Genomic DNA, 13,548 nt, shown 5'->3' on the forward strand with positions numbered 1-13,548 from the left:
CACTGTTACCTTTTTCTTTTTTTCCAGTTGTTATCTTGGGAGTAGTGGTGATTCCACAAATCTACATGTGATAAAACTGAATACAGCTACACACACACACACACACACGTGCACGCACATGTGCAAATGAGTGCATGTGAAGCTGCTGATATCTGAATAAGGTATGTAGATTGTTACAAATGTCAACTTCCTGGTTTTGATATTATACTATAGTTATGAAAGATGCCAGCATTTAGGAAACGGTGTGAAGGGTACACGGGTCCTCTATTATTTTTCCAACTTCCTGTGACTCTGTTAACTATTTCAGAATACAAAGTTTAAAAAAAAGAAAAACAGTTGAACTCATCCAGTCTCTTGGGTTACAATATCTATTTTAGATAGGCACCCCACTCCCACCCCAACTCTCCATCCAGTTTTCATGAAGGTTCACTTTTTAGTAAAGACCTTAAGAAAGGGAGTTTCTAGTCATGAAGACATCTGGTGAGGGTGGGGGCAGAAGACTTAATCCTTAGAGATTAGCAAGCATAAAGGCCCTATGATGGAAGCATGCCTGGTTTGGTGGGCAGTAAGGTTGGAGCATAGTAAGCATAGGAGCAAAGAACCAGAGAAAAGGCTTGGGCTTTCAATCTGATGATGATGCATTTGAAGGGTTTTGAGCACAAGAGTGAAATAATCAGACTTAACAGTTTAAAGGGATCGTTCTAGCTGCTGAAGGAAGATGAGGGCAGAAGCAGGGAGAACAGGAAGCCATTCAGGCTAATTCAGGTGAAAGATAGTAGTGGCTCAGACCTGGGTGGTGAGAAGTGGTCAAATTCTGAATACATTTTGAAGGTAGAGCGGACAGGATTTGCTACTGGACTAAGAGGGACGGATAGTGATTGAGGGGGAAGTATCTGAAATGGGGAAGACTGGAGGTGTAGTTTGGGGAGTAGGGGGAATACCAGAAACTCAGTCTGTGACATGTTAAGTCTGAGAAGTTTCTTAGGGATCCAGACAGGGATGTCTGGCAGACTGACCTATCTAAAACTGCCCACGGTGCTGAGAATTACCACTCCCACCTTACAAAATCTCATCAGTGGGTTACATTATATTCATTCTGGTTTTACTCCTCATTATCTAAATTCACCTTTTACTTCTTGTCTATCTCTCCAACTATAAGTTTCACGAAGTTAGGGACTAGTTCACTCCTGTATCCTTAATGCCTGGTACATAGTAGATTCTCATAAAAAAATATTTGTTGAATGTCTCCGAGAACCATATGGGCCTGAACGTTTGACAATGGATGTTATTTAATACCTTGGCTAAGACAGGTCCCAAATCTATTTTCATTCATTATAGCAGTGGTGCCCAAACTTCTCTGCACATTGGAAGCATTCGGGGAGCTTTAAAAGTACTAATGCCTTGGTCCAACCCCAGAGATTGTGATTTAATCGGTCTTATGTGTGTTCTGGGCTTTGGGATTTTTAAAAGATCCCTAGGTGATTGCAATGTGTAGGTAAGTTTGGAACCACTGCACTGTGGAATTTTCAATTGTATCTTAAAGGAAATAAAATCTTCCTGGAATTTCATTTCCTTAAGTTTCCTCTCTTTTGCTTGGATCAACTATCCATGTTTCTTCCTCTTCTTCCTGATCTAAACTGTCACTCCAGGGCTTATACAAGATTACATGTCTCACAAATAAGGGTCTGTTCTCAGCAACAAGATCTGGGATTCTAAGCCAAATCTAATCCACTATAGTGTGTAGATGTCTAATATCTTCTCTCTACAACAAATCGTCAATGGCTGTCTCCTGCTTTCCAGATTCACCCCTCTCTCCCTCCATCCCTGCTTGGCCACCTCTAAACACTTCTTACCTAGATTGCTGACCTGGCTTCTCTGCTGGTCTTTCTCCAGCATCACCTCAAACTGCTACCAAAGTGATCTTTCTAAAACCCCAAATTGTTCAGATCATCTAACTTCCAAGACTCCCTAACAGTCTTTTTATTATGGTATTCAGTGTCCTTCATAGAGATCCCTGCCTACCTCATCTAGTCATGTGAATTCAGGCAAATGCTCTCCCTTAGTCTTCTCACCTGTAAAATGGTGACAATAATGGTCCTAGATTTTAATATACCTGTAGCACTTAGAACTGTGTCTGGAACATATTAAGTGCTCTAAGAGTTACGTAAACTATTTGTTAAAAACTCCTTGCATTGTAACACTTATAGCTAAAACAGGTTCCAATCGTCACCCTCACTCACTGCCTTTGGGAGGTAGAACAGACTTGAGTCTGACTCCACTACTTTCTAGCTGTGAGCCTTGGGCAAGTTACTTAACATCTCAGATAGAAAATAGGGATAATATCTATAGAGAAGAACTGTTCAGGTACAGAGTGGGTTGTCGTGAAGGTAGGGTAGGTGCTTGGGTGTTTATTCCCGTCTCTGCCTGGTGACCTGTTATTCAGCCTACAAAATCTAGCCTGGGATCATTTCTCAAAGAACCATCTCCTCTGGCTTACCACCACTACCATCTGCCCCATAATTTACCTTTTGGAGTTTCCATACACCCTACATTAGAACATAGCTCACTGAGCTGGTTATTCAGATCTGTCTTCCCCATTTTCTACACTGTGAGCTTCCAGAGGAAGGGTTCGTGTTTTATTGAACTTAATGACCAGCACGGACTAGGGCTTATTACATTTATGTATTTGTCCTATTTCCTTCCTCACCTAGACTGTGAACTGCTAGTATTATCTATGCCCTCATTTCCCATACAGAAAGTACTTTATCTATATTTTAATGACTGAAGTGACTGGATTACAAAATATTTCAACCTTCCTGGTCTATTCATTCTTCAGATCCTTCCCAGGAACGTATGTGTGAGGCAGGCAATTATTTATTTATTTTTAAAAGATTTTTAGGAGTGCACCTGGGTGGCTCAGTCAGTTAAGCATCCAACTTCGGCTCAGGTCATGATCTCGTGGTTTGTGGTTTCGAGGCCTGTGTCAGGCTCTGAGCTGTCAGCACAGGAGCCTGCTTTGGAGTCTGTGTCTTCCTCTCTCCCTGCCCCTCCCCTACTCACGCCACTCTCTCTCTCTCAAAAAAAAAAAAAAAAAAAAAAAAATTAAAAACATTAAAAAAAAATATTTTTAAGTACAATCTACCCCTCAACGTGGGGCTCAAACTCACAACCCCAAAATCAAGAGTCGCATACTCTACCAACTAAGCCAGCCAGGCTCTCTGAGGCAGGTGATTATTTAAATCTCAAGGAGTATCCTGGTAGCTTAATTAAGCCAAAATGTATACCAAGGATATCAATATAACTAAAATGCACCATGAACTTAATATTGACACTAAAACAACTTTTAAGGTGGACAAATAATTTTATTTTGTGCATGCAAATACATGTCAAGTACTGCAAACTTTTTCCATCAATTTTCTCTCAAACACTGAAAATCATGATGCTCTATTCTGTGAACAGCCAAAGCTAATATCTCTTCACTTCAGTGCTACAGCAAAAACACACAGAATTCACTCTTTGCTATTCACTATCATCACAACCCTCATTGTTCCATCTCTGCCCTCCCCCCATATACAGGCCTTTAGAAATCCTAGCCTTCCCCCATTTAATCCTATTCCTATAGCACAAAGGGAAACATTACAATTTGGAAATTCAAATTGAAATAAATGGAATAGAATTTATTCCCATATATATTCCCCATTTCATTGTACAGAATTATTTTAAATTATAGTTTTAAATAGAAGCTGAGTATATGCCTTAAAAATGAGCATTAAATCCATCTTAGAGATGGTGCCTGCTTTTTACATGATGGGTGTACACCATCTTTAATTTCATTTACATTTCAATCGAACAATAGATTTGCAAAGAAAATGTCTAATACAGACGTAAAAATATTCACACTAGAGCTTCACAATCGGTTGTACAATTGACAAACAGGCCTCTTTTCCCAAACTTTCCAGCTAAGCAAATTTATAAAATGTAATCAATGCAACAAGAAAAACATTTCTCTTTCACTTCCAGGGAAAAGAATATGCAATAAACAGTATAAATGCAGACAGCAGTTGCTGCAAGCTAACCACGATACTCCCAAGTGGCTGTACAGTGGATATGTGCAGTACAAATAAAAGCCACATGTGTTGTATCACAACTACAGTATAATTGTTTGCCCAGCTAAGAGAATGCATGCACTTCCATGCCTTGGGTTATAAAGTGAGGCCTAATTCTCGACAGATTGATGGAATATATGCAAATGACCTTGGCTGTTGGCAGTACTAAGTGCAGCCAGTGTCTATGTTCCACTGGTTTGAGGATATTTTTAAAATTTTATTTAAAAAAAGAAAAATTGCCAATTTTGGATTTGGGGGAATAACTGCTCTTGGAGTAGAAATAAGACTCCACTCAAATGTGGGGTGTTCTGATCAGTGGCCTTGACTCCTTGTATTCCCTTGCCAGCAAAGGGATACAAAGAAACTGCTAGTAAAAAGGAACAACTAGCAAATGTATTCAGTTTATCCAGAAAATGGGATACTCCTTGAGCACGTTCATTTGTGTTCTGCTTCTGCTTGCAGAAGGGGTTCTCATGAAGGAGTTACAGTAAGTGATCCCATCAACACTCTTCACTCACTAAAACACAAGAAAAGTTCTTCCAGGAAACTAACACATAGTTGCAATGCAACTTTTCCCTTTAAGCCTAGTTACCAACACTGGTGACAGTCTGCTCAGGAAATGACACAAAGAAGCTAGGGAAGAAACATTCAGATTCAAAGTTGAAATCACATGCTGAATCTGAATCTAATCATTACAATTGCACCCCTGCTAACAAGACAACACAGGCTTTAACATCTAAAATGCAAGAGTAAGCTAGATGGTTTTTAAAACAACGTTTTCAAATATTTAAATGATCCCATTTTAAATTCCTAGAAATAGCTGTGCATCTTCTTATTTTCTCAAGGCAGCATATAAAATTGGGATGTGCTTTATATACTTGGAATCAACTTGAAATTTGAGTGAACGGGACTAGATCCATACAAATGGAAAATTTCAGTTCTCGTACAGGAGGCGAGGTTTCGTTTATAATTCTCTTGTGAGAGTAAGTAACTACTAGGAAAAAATCAGTGCCATCGACCCAACGAAGTACTACCTTCTCTTGAAAATTATATGCACAACCTTCATGCATGACACTTGCTTATCAGATGGTACTGAAAGGAAGTCATGGCAGGACAGGCAAGGGAATCTGCTCTGGTCAGGCACCAACTAGACGAAATACATACATAATCTCAGAATTTATAAAATGAAACGATACTACAAAAGAGAACTACTGAATTTAGATTCACAGAATCTGAATGAGGCACATGGACTTCAGAATGGGACTCAGAAATGGAAAAACAAAAATGTAAGAAGTAAACCAAACACACAACCCACCATTTTCCTACTTTCCAGACCTCAGACTATTTTTTCCTAATTGAACCACAGGCACCACACGTAGTTAAATTACCAACATCACACATTTCCTCTCCTATTGCCTTATATACTGATTTCAAACGCATGTACATCACATGTTGGTAAAAGGGTCAAATGACAGGGAATGCACCCAATTTTAAAAAGTCACATCCTAGGTCTGATTTATAATTTTTTTCCTCTTGACATCAGGGAGTAACTTTTTGAAGAAGGATCAGAAAGACTGCTCTTTCTTCTAAAGTGGCAGAGAACCAACATCTTTCCCTCACATTAAACCCACCATGAGAAACAGAAGATGGCCACTATATAAAGGATGCAATACAGAATAATCCCAACAAAGAAACAATTCCTATGTTGTTAGTGAGAACGAGAGTAAGTTTTTAAGAACAGGGAGTTATTGTTTTATGGGATCACCTGCTGCAAGACAAGCATTATTTTAATATAAATGTTCTGAGACATACCAATAAGGTTGGCAGGTATATACATACACTGATGCAAATGTAATTTCACTGGACAAGTAGGCAAACACCTAAGCAGTTTATCCCAAACCCCTCCAGCAGAGCACAACCAAGTTTCAAAATTTCAATTTTAAAATTAAAAAGATAAGGTTAAATACACAAGATCAATTTATGTAGTATATATTCACCCTCAGAACGTGCTGAAGATGTTTTGCGTAGTTCTGTTGCACAGAGGGTTCTTTCCCTGAGGGCACATAAGGAGCTCTCAAACTGTTAATAGGTCTCTATTTTGTAACAAAATAGCAATTTTAAAATCTTAAAAAAAAATACATTACCTTCAACATGGAAGATCTCACTATTTAAATATCCATGAAATAGACATACTGGTTTGCATATCCTTTTTGGAAATACAAACAGCAAATAAAGTACATTGGAAGCATTTTAAATGTAATAAGCGCATATTTATAGAAGGGTTCTGATATAAATTATATAACAATCATGTTCCTGTAATATCCTAGGCTAATTTATAATGTCAGAAATAAGTTAATGTAACATGGTTTAAAACTCTTGTTCCTATTCATTTCAGGTTACAGAGTGAAATAAATAAAATGTCTTTGTAGGGATAGGGAGCACTGGCCATGGCAAAAGGGTACAGTACTAACCAAAGGAAACGAAGTCAAGGCTACTGTGCTGTTATGCTACAAACAAACATCCTCATACATTTGAATATTAAATAAATGTGTAAGATCTTCCATACTGACACCAGAATATCAAAACTACCCCTTTGTTTCTCAGGTATATTTACAACTTATCAGTCACCTTATGAGCATGTTCATTAAGACAGGTATCAAACACCAGCATTTACTCATTCTGATCAAGAAATTTCAGGGAAATGTCAACCCTCCCGCCCCTGGAAATGTGCACAAAACTTTTTATCAAAATCTTATCTGATACAATGCTGTGGTTTTGTAAAACAACTAAATAGCTCAGACGACCAATAACATGATCCTGTTTAAGCATCTTGCTAGCAGGAAAAGCCCTTACATACAGTACACCTGGTGAAAGATCAGCTTGGCTTAAAATATTCCAGTACAATTTTCAGAGTAAACAACTTCACAGAAGTTAATTAAAAAAAAAATAATAAAAGTCAAACTAATCTTAAAGAAACTGGGGAAAAACGAAGACAAACTATAGGTGAGATCACCAGGAAGGAATGCCCAGTTTTTGTTTCCAAATGTCGACTGAAGTTTAGGTTTCAAAAATACCTCCCCCAAATCTGGGGCATGGCTGGTTGAACATACTGCATGCTTCCAGATGCCAGGTCCAAACACTTTTCAGTCACATTTAGCAGGGCAGAAATTACTCATGTTTTTAAGTACGAATAAAGGTTAGCCAATGTTCTATTATTACATGGTTCATAGTCTTATCAACCTAACGGTCAGAGAACAAGGAAAATTAAACGCAACGTGAAGTAACAATAAACAATACTTAACCAAGATATTGCAATGAACATCCAAATTAATCAGTTTAAATAAAAAAAAACCCAGCAATACCATCTTGTTAGTCAGTGCAAACGCTACATACAGGGTTTTCTCAAGAAAGCTGAAAGCACCTGATTCTTTTGCCAAGTCATCAGATTCAATAATGTACAGGCTTAAATCTGCGTTTTAAAAAACTGCCATTACATTAGTGCATAATTTATCAAAATTGTAAAAACGATTCTGCATAACTTAGGAGAATTTAATATCTAGTACATCAGCTGAAAGACTTAGGCACTTGGTTATATATTTAATTACTTACTTCAACAAGTAGCCTGTGTATAAATATTAACAAAGCAGAAACTAGGCTTGAAAAATGGAAAATTAAAAAAAATTTCAATGCTACAGATAAAAGCACTGCACCACACTCCTACATATAATGCAGTAAAGAAAGCTAGTATATAACCCTGTAAAATTCTATGGTAAGAACATCTAACTCCACTCTTCAAAGTAAAAAAAGAAAAAAAAAAGAAAAAAAAAGAAGGAAAGAAAGAAAGAAAAAGAAAAAAAATCCATGCAAAGTCCCATGAAAAAGATAAATAAAGCAGCTGGAATGAGATGGAAATTTCTCTCAGCAAAACATAAAATAGAAATAAATAAGTTAATTAAGTCTACTTTCACTAGATGTATCATTGTAGGATCCTGCTAGTTTAATAACTGAGTTGTTAATTTTCTATAGAAGCCATTTAAAATAGGAAATGGCTCAGTTACTGCACCGGATTGCTACAAACTCATAAAAAGCTGCTTGAAGCTTAAGTTAAATGTCCAAATTCCAATCACCTCTGGAAAGTGAACGTGTTACCCTAGTAAAGTAAATTTTCTTTTTTTTTCATAATGCTAATGCAAGAGGGCTTGAAGTATCAAAGAGTCCACAGGAAATGGATGCCCCCGGTAATATCTTTTTTTAAAAAAAATATACATTATATAATATATATTATATATATAAAAAGCTAGTGTAAATGCTTCCATGGTATGGTCACAAATTTGAAAGATGAACCTCCTTTCAGCTGTTAACCATCTTCCCATTTGCAACAGGTTTTAAAAAGTCGTTTTTATCTTCAGACATAACGTGAGTTTTCAGAATGAGGTTGCCAACACTGACAGATGTGGTGATGGGGAGGCAACTTGCATTGCTAATGGACACTGGGAGTGGCTGGCTAAAGCAAGAAGTTACCGGCAGAATTGTTTTTTGCTCCTCCCTGAGAGAAAATAAAGGACATTGAAAACAAATTAGCTTTAAGTGAATAACCCTTTAAAGAATAACTATACATGCTTAATATTAGTTGTAACAAACTTCAAAAGCCCCTAGTAAAGGCATGTATTTATCACTAAAAAATATCAGCAGTCACTAAAAAAGTCCCTTTTTTCAAAAATCATATTTAAAAAATTAAAATACTAGACGGGCACCTGGGTGGCTCAGCACTGGGCCTACTTGGGATTCTCTCTCTCTGCCCCTCCTCTGCTCATGCTCTCTCTCTCAAAAAATAAATGAGTAAACTTAAAAAAAATTTAAGGGGCACCTGGGTGGCTCAGTTGGTTAACAGACTTCAGCTCAGGTCATGATCTCACAGTCCGTAAGTTCGAGCCCCACATCAGGCTCTGTGCTGATAGCTCAGATTCTGTGTCTCCTCTCTCTCTGCCCCTCCCCTGCTCATGCTTGGTCTTTCTCTCTCTAAAAAATAAATAAACATTAAAAAAAATTAAAATACTGGCTAATTTAAGGCCAACAAACTATGAAGTTCAAGACTAACCCATAATTTTGGCGGTAATTATATAAAATGGCAATATTAAATCTAAGAATATCTTTAATTAAAAAAAAATGTTTTTTAATGTTTATTTATTATTGAGAGAGAGACAGAGCGTGAGCAGGGGAGGGGCAGAGAGACAGAGGGAAACACAGAATCCAAAGCAGGCTCCAGGCTCTGAACTGTCAGCACAGAGCCCGATGTGGAGCTCAAACTCACGAACCGTGAGATTGTGACCGGAGCTGAAGTCGGACGCTTAACCAACTGAGCTATCCAGGTGCCCCTAATTCTAAGAATACCTTAACATGATTTTTTAAAAGGGAAACCCTTCATCTAGATTTTAATTCTCCATTGTGTAGTCTAGAAGTGTGCCTACCAGACTGAGGAAGTATTAACCTGATGCTGGAGCACGAGGACAAACTTTTATCCACAAAAAAAGCAGGTCTCAGGCTACTTAAAAATGGACTATTTTGTTCAAGTTTACCTCTTCTCTCCTAAAAATTCAGACTGACCCAATCACTGCCCTATTACATAAGGTCTTCGCCTCACAGGAGAGAGCCAAAATTGCAGGTAACACTGCATTTATTTTATTTAAATATTTACAACCTATGTCCACTGGTTATGAGTTATCTGTCTAACACTCACAGAATCACATGGTCTTCACCTAAACTCTGTCTCTTCTGCTCCAGTGGCTCCTTTTGGTGCTGTTGGACTGGATGCCCATTTTCCACTGCTGTTCCATTCAGCAACTGATCATTTTGAGAACTGATACCCAGCTGTATGTCCAGGATCTCCTAAGAAAATAAAATGTTAATCCTTCAGTATGAAAGTATTTTATAGTTTCCAATTGAATAAAGCTTCCTAAATATCTAATTGTGGTACTTACTTCAATTTGTTCACCTTGTCCATCAGGTTCATCAGTATCAAGTGCCGAAAGCTCTAACTCAATATCCCTATCAGGCTTAGTATCGCTTGCATCTTCTGTATAATCACTCTGTAATAAAAGAAAAAATGCTGATTTTATACCTGGGGAAGCTGGGGCCCCCCTTTTAGATTAAAGTAAGAATCTCAATGATTGAAATAAAAGCTGGTACTGCAATTTTATTTCTATTCTGAGTTTGAAAAACAATCATCCACCAGAAAAAGGAATGCTAACATACACTAGGTAATGGCATAAACTAACACACAGCAGCACCAAACAGCAAATACATTAAGCATGAAGCTGAGAGGTTCAGTTTTTTTACCTCTCCATTTCTCAGTTCAATTTCCTTGCTTAGAAGATTTAAGGTAAGGTGGCGGCCTTCATCCAGGGAATTCCACTTCTGCTGCATGGCCAGTGCATTGGCCTCCCTCTGAAGAAGCAATGAGTTACTCTTGGCCTATAGGGGAAAAAAAACAAAGGTAAAGTTAGCTTTCAACCATAGCTTTCAACTGCCATTTTATTTTAAGAATTTAAAGCTGAGGGACACAGAGACTACCTGCTGAAGTTCAATGCTCAAAAGGTCTCCAGTACTGGAATGCTTTCGATGACCAGATAAATCAGTAACAATGAATCTGTCCCTTTAAAGAGAAATATGTTTACAGTTATAAAACTGAAAGAGTTGAAGCAACTAAAGCAGTAATGGCCATATACCAAATACGTTTTCTGTAATTAATCAACCCTGAAAGTTTCAGTCATCATTTAAATGTTTTCTCAGAAATCTGTTATTCAGCTAAAATCATTAAAGTACGCTTCATGAATAATCGGGGGTAGGATCTATACTCTGAGGATACATACAAGTCTGAAAATAGAGAATCCAAAAGAAGTAAGAGTAACATTACCGTTCAATATAGTGTGCTGATGACGTGGCCTCGTTACCATACGAACTCCACCTTGAATCAACAGCATTGACATAAGGAACATAATCTACAGAAAGGTAGAAAGAAACAATGATCAGAAAAGTGAAATATCAATATGTAAATGTGAACATACACTTTTTAAAAAAGATCCATATTTTATCCAACCAGCCATGTTCTTCTGGCTAAACCATTTAATTCTGAGCTCCTGTGACTGTTAAATAGAGGGAAATGTGCTGTACCTCACAAAGTGAGGATTAAAAAGCACAGTGTTAGAATACAGCAAGTGAGATACTAGTTAAGGGGATTACCTGATACACTGATAGGCTTAGTGGCACTTCCTTGGGAAGCAGTGGCCTGGACAGGATCCGTGGTATGGTAACCTGTACGTGAAGATCTGGAAATTGCACCCCATTTTGAGATGATAGGTCCATCACTAAATGGAATTATTGGGTCTTCTTCTTTTGTCCTTCTCTGAGTTTCAAATAAATGCACTCTTCTCTTAACATCTCCACTGTCCAGGTCCTGCATAAACCAAAGAAAATCAATTAAAAGGATTGTTGTCAATTACTTCAGCTAATAATACAGGTACATGCTTTCAAAAGACATGTAATCAAATTTTCTGGTAAATTTAACACTAGCAGTACATCTTAGTGATAATCCAACATCCGTTTTAAACCACCAAACTAGCTCAAATAATTTAAGCATTAAATGCAATTTATTTCAGACTTACCTAAATATAACTCAGCTGCTTACAGATGAGTTATATAGCAATAAACAATATGAAGATGAAAGCATTCAATCATTCTAAAACTTGAGCCAACATGCATGATATCCCCCCCACTCCCCCAAATCATACCATTAATACAGCATTTGAATTAGCAATTACATCTCTGGGCTCTGAATCGATGGCATTTATACAGGAGCCTATGGTGCCACAAGACCAAGGAGAATAATGAGAAAGATGATCTTCTTCAAATTTTGTACCACTCACACTCTCAGAGAACTGATTTAAAAAAAAAAAAAAAAAAAAAGCATAATCAATTAGTACAAAACTGTTAAATTTACAAACTTGTAACTAATACAAAGTAACTATTATAGAATATATAGGACTTCATAATGAACAAATAATATAAAAACTTTCAATAATTAATATAAAAATACTGTCATATGTAACAAGTAATAATTATACTATTTGTATTTACATTATTTACTATAGAAAATAGAATGACTTCTCTTTTTATTTTGCTCTTTCAGTACTCATAAGGAACCCCTGACTATCAAACACCAAATCAACAAATATTTGCAGCATGTCTCTAACATGGTATGAAGCACTCCAAAAAAATGAAAAAAGGCAAAACACACACACACTATGGTCCGTGTCCTAGAATAGTTTACGATTCTGAGAAAAGACCATCATGTAAATATGGGAATATAACTGATAAACCATGCAGGATCAAATTTAAAAAAAGAACTCAAAGAAGGCTGTCTGGAACTAGAAGAAAAAGTGGACAAATTTTAAAAGGACTGTCCAAATTATTACAGGATCAGAATACTAAAGTTGTCATAATCATTAAATCTAGTTTACTGATTATACAGATATAGAAAGCTGATGCCAAAATCGTTAAATTACATATTACAAGTCATATTACTGGCAAATAGCAGATCTGAGTCTCAGGGAAATTTTTTTTTTTTTTTTAAAGTAAACACTACACCCAATGTGGGGCTTGAACTCATGACCCTGAGATCAAGAATCACATGTTCTACCAATTGAGCCAGTCAGGCTCCCCAGGGGACTAATTATTTCTTAAAGCATAGTATAAAAAAATGCAAATACATTTTTCTATCAAGCAAGTGGCAACTCTATCACTCTGTTGTCAAGATGTTTAGTTGCTTTGAAGAAGTCTCAGTTTGATGAGAAATTTGGATCTAGTTTAAGAATTCAATGGTTTATTGAAATATTTATGGATGAAAAAATGTTATCTGAATTACTTCAAAATAATCCAGTGGGAAGAGGGGGTACAAATGAGAGACTGAAGAGTAGGTAACAGGGGGTGATGGGTACGTGGGGTTTATCATACTATTCTACTTTTGTATATGCTTGAAGTTTTCCATAATAATTTTTTTTTTTTTTTTTTTGAGAGTGAGCATGCAAGCAGGGGAGGGGGAGAGAGAGAGAGTGAGAGAGAATCCTAAGCAGGCTCCATGCTCAGCACGGAGCCTGACACGGGGCTCAATCTCACGACCATGAGACCATGACCTGAGTGAAATCAAGAGTTGGACACTTAACTGACTGAGCCATCCAGGCACTCTTCATAATAAAATTTTTAAAAGTTTTAGATATTAGAGCCCAAAAGAATGGGAAATAAATCAAATTAGAGGAATTAAAAAAATAATGGTTTGTCGTATATATAAAAGTACTGAAAACAACAAGGTACACTGAAATGATCCTGATACAAAAATTTGTTTTGTAACAACAAGAATAATTAACAGTGATGCAAAACTGCATGAATA

General features: G+C 36.9%; 1 protein-coding gene across 4 annotated transcripts in view; it reads right to left on the bottom strand.

Moving 5' to 3' along the window:
• Positions 1-1,970: 1,970 nt before the first annotated feature.
• Positions 1,971-13,548, bottom strand: part of RC3H2 (ring finger and CCCH-type domains 2) — a 53,707-nt gene continuing 42,129 nt past the window's right edge. For 3 of the 4 annotated variants that reach the window (XM_049628485.1, XM_049628477.1, XM_049628503.1), the window contains 8 exons: positions 11,894-12,040; positions 11,346-11,559; positions 11,020-11,104; positions 10,677-10,758; positions 10,443-10,577; positions 10,085-10,192; positions 9,844-9,992; positions 1,971-8,652 (listed from right to left, as the gene is read on the bottom strand). In XM_049628485.1, coding sequence (XP_049484442.1) covers positions 8,457-8,652; positions 9,844-9,992; positions 10,085-10,192; positions 10,443-10,577; positions 10,677-10,758; positions 11,020-11,104; positions 11,346-11,559; positions 11,894-12,040 — 1,116 coding nt within the window. In that variant the 3' untranslated portion in view covers positions 1,971-8,456. The remainder of the gene's footprint in view (positions 8,653-9,843; positions 9,993-10,084; positions 10,193-10,442; positions 10,578-10,676; positions 10,759-11,019; positions 11,105-11,345; positions 11,560-11,893; positions 12,041-13,548) is intronic. The other variant, XM_049628493.1, reaches the window with a different exon arrangement.

Source organism: Panthera uncia, chromosome D4 (genome assembly GCF_023721935.1).
Source record: "Panthera uncia isolate 11264 chromosome D4, Puncia_PCG_1.0, whole genome shotgun sequence".
NCBI classification, from domain to species: Eukaryota; Metazoa; Chordata; class Mammalia; order Carnivora; family Felidae; genus Panthera; species Panthera uncia.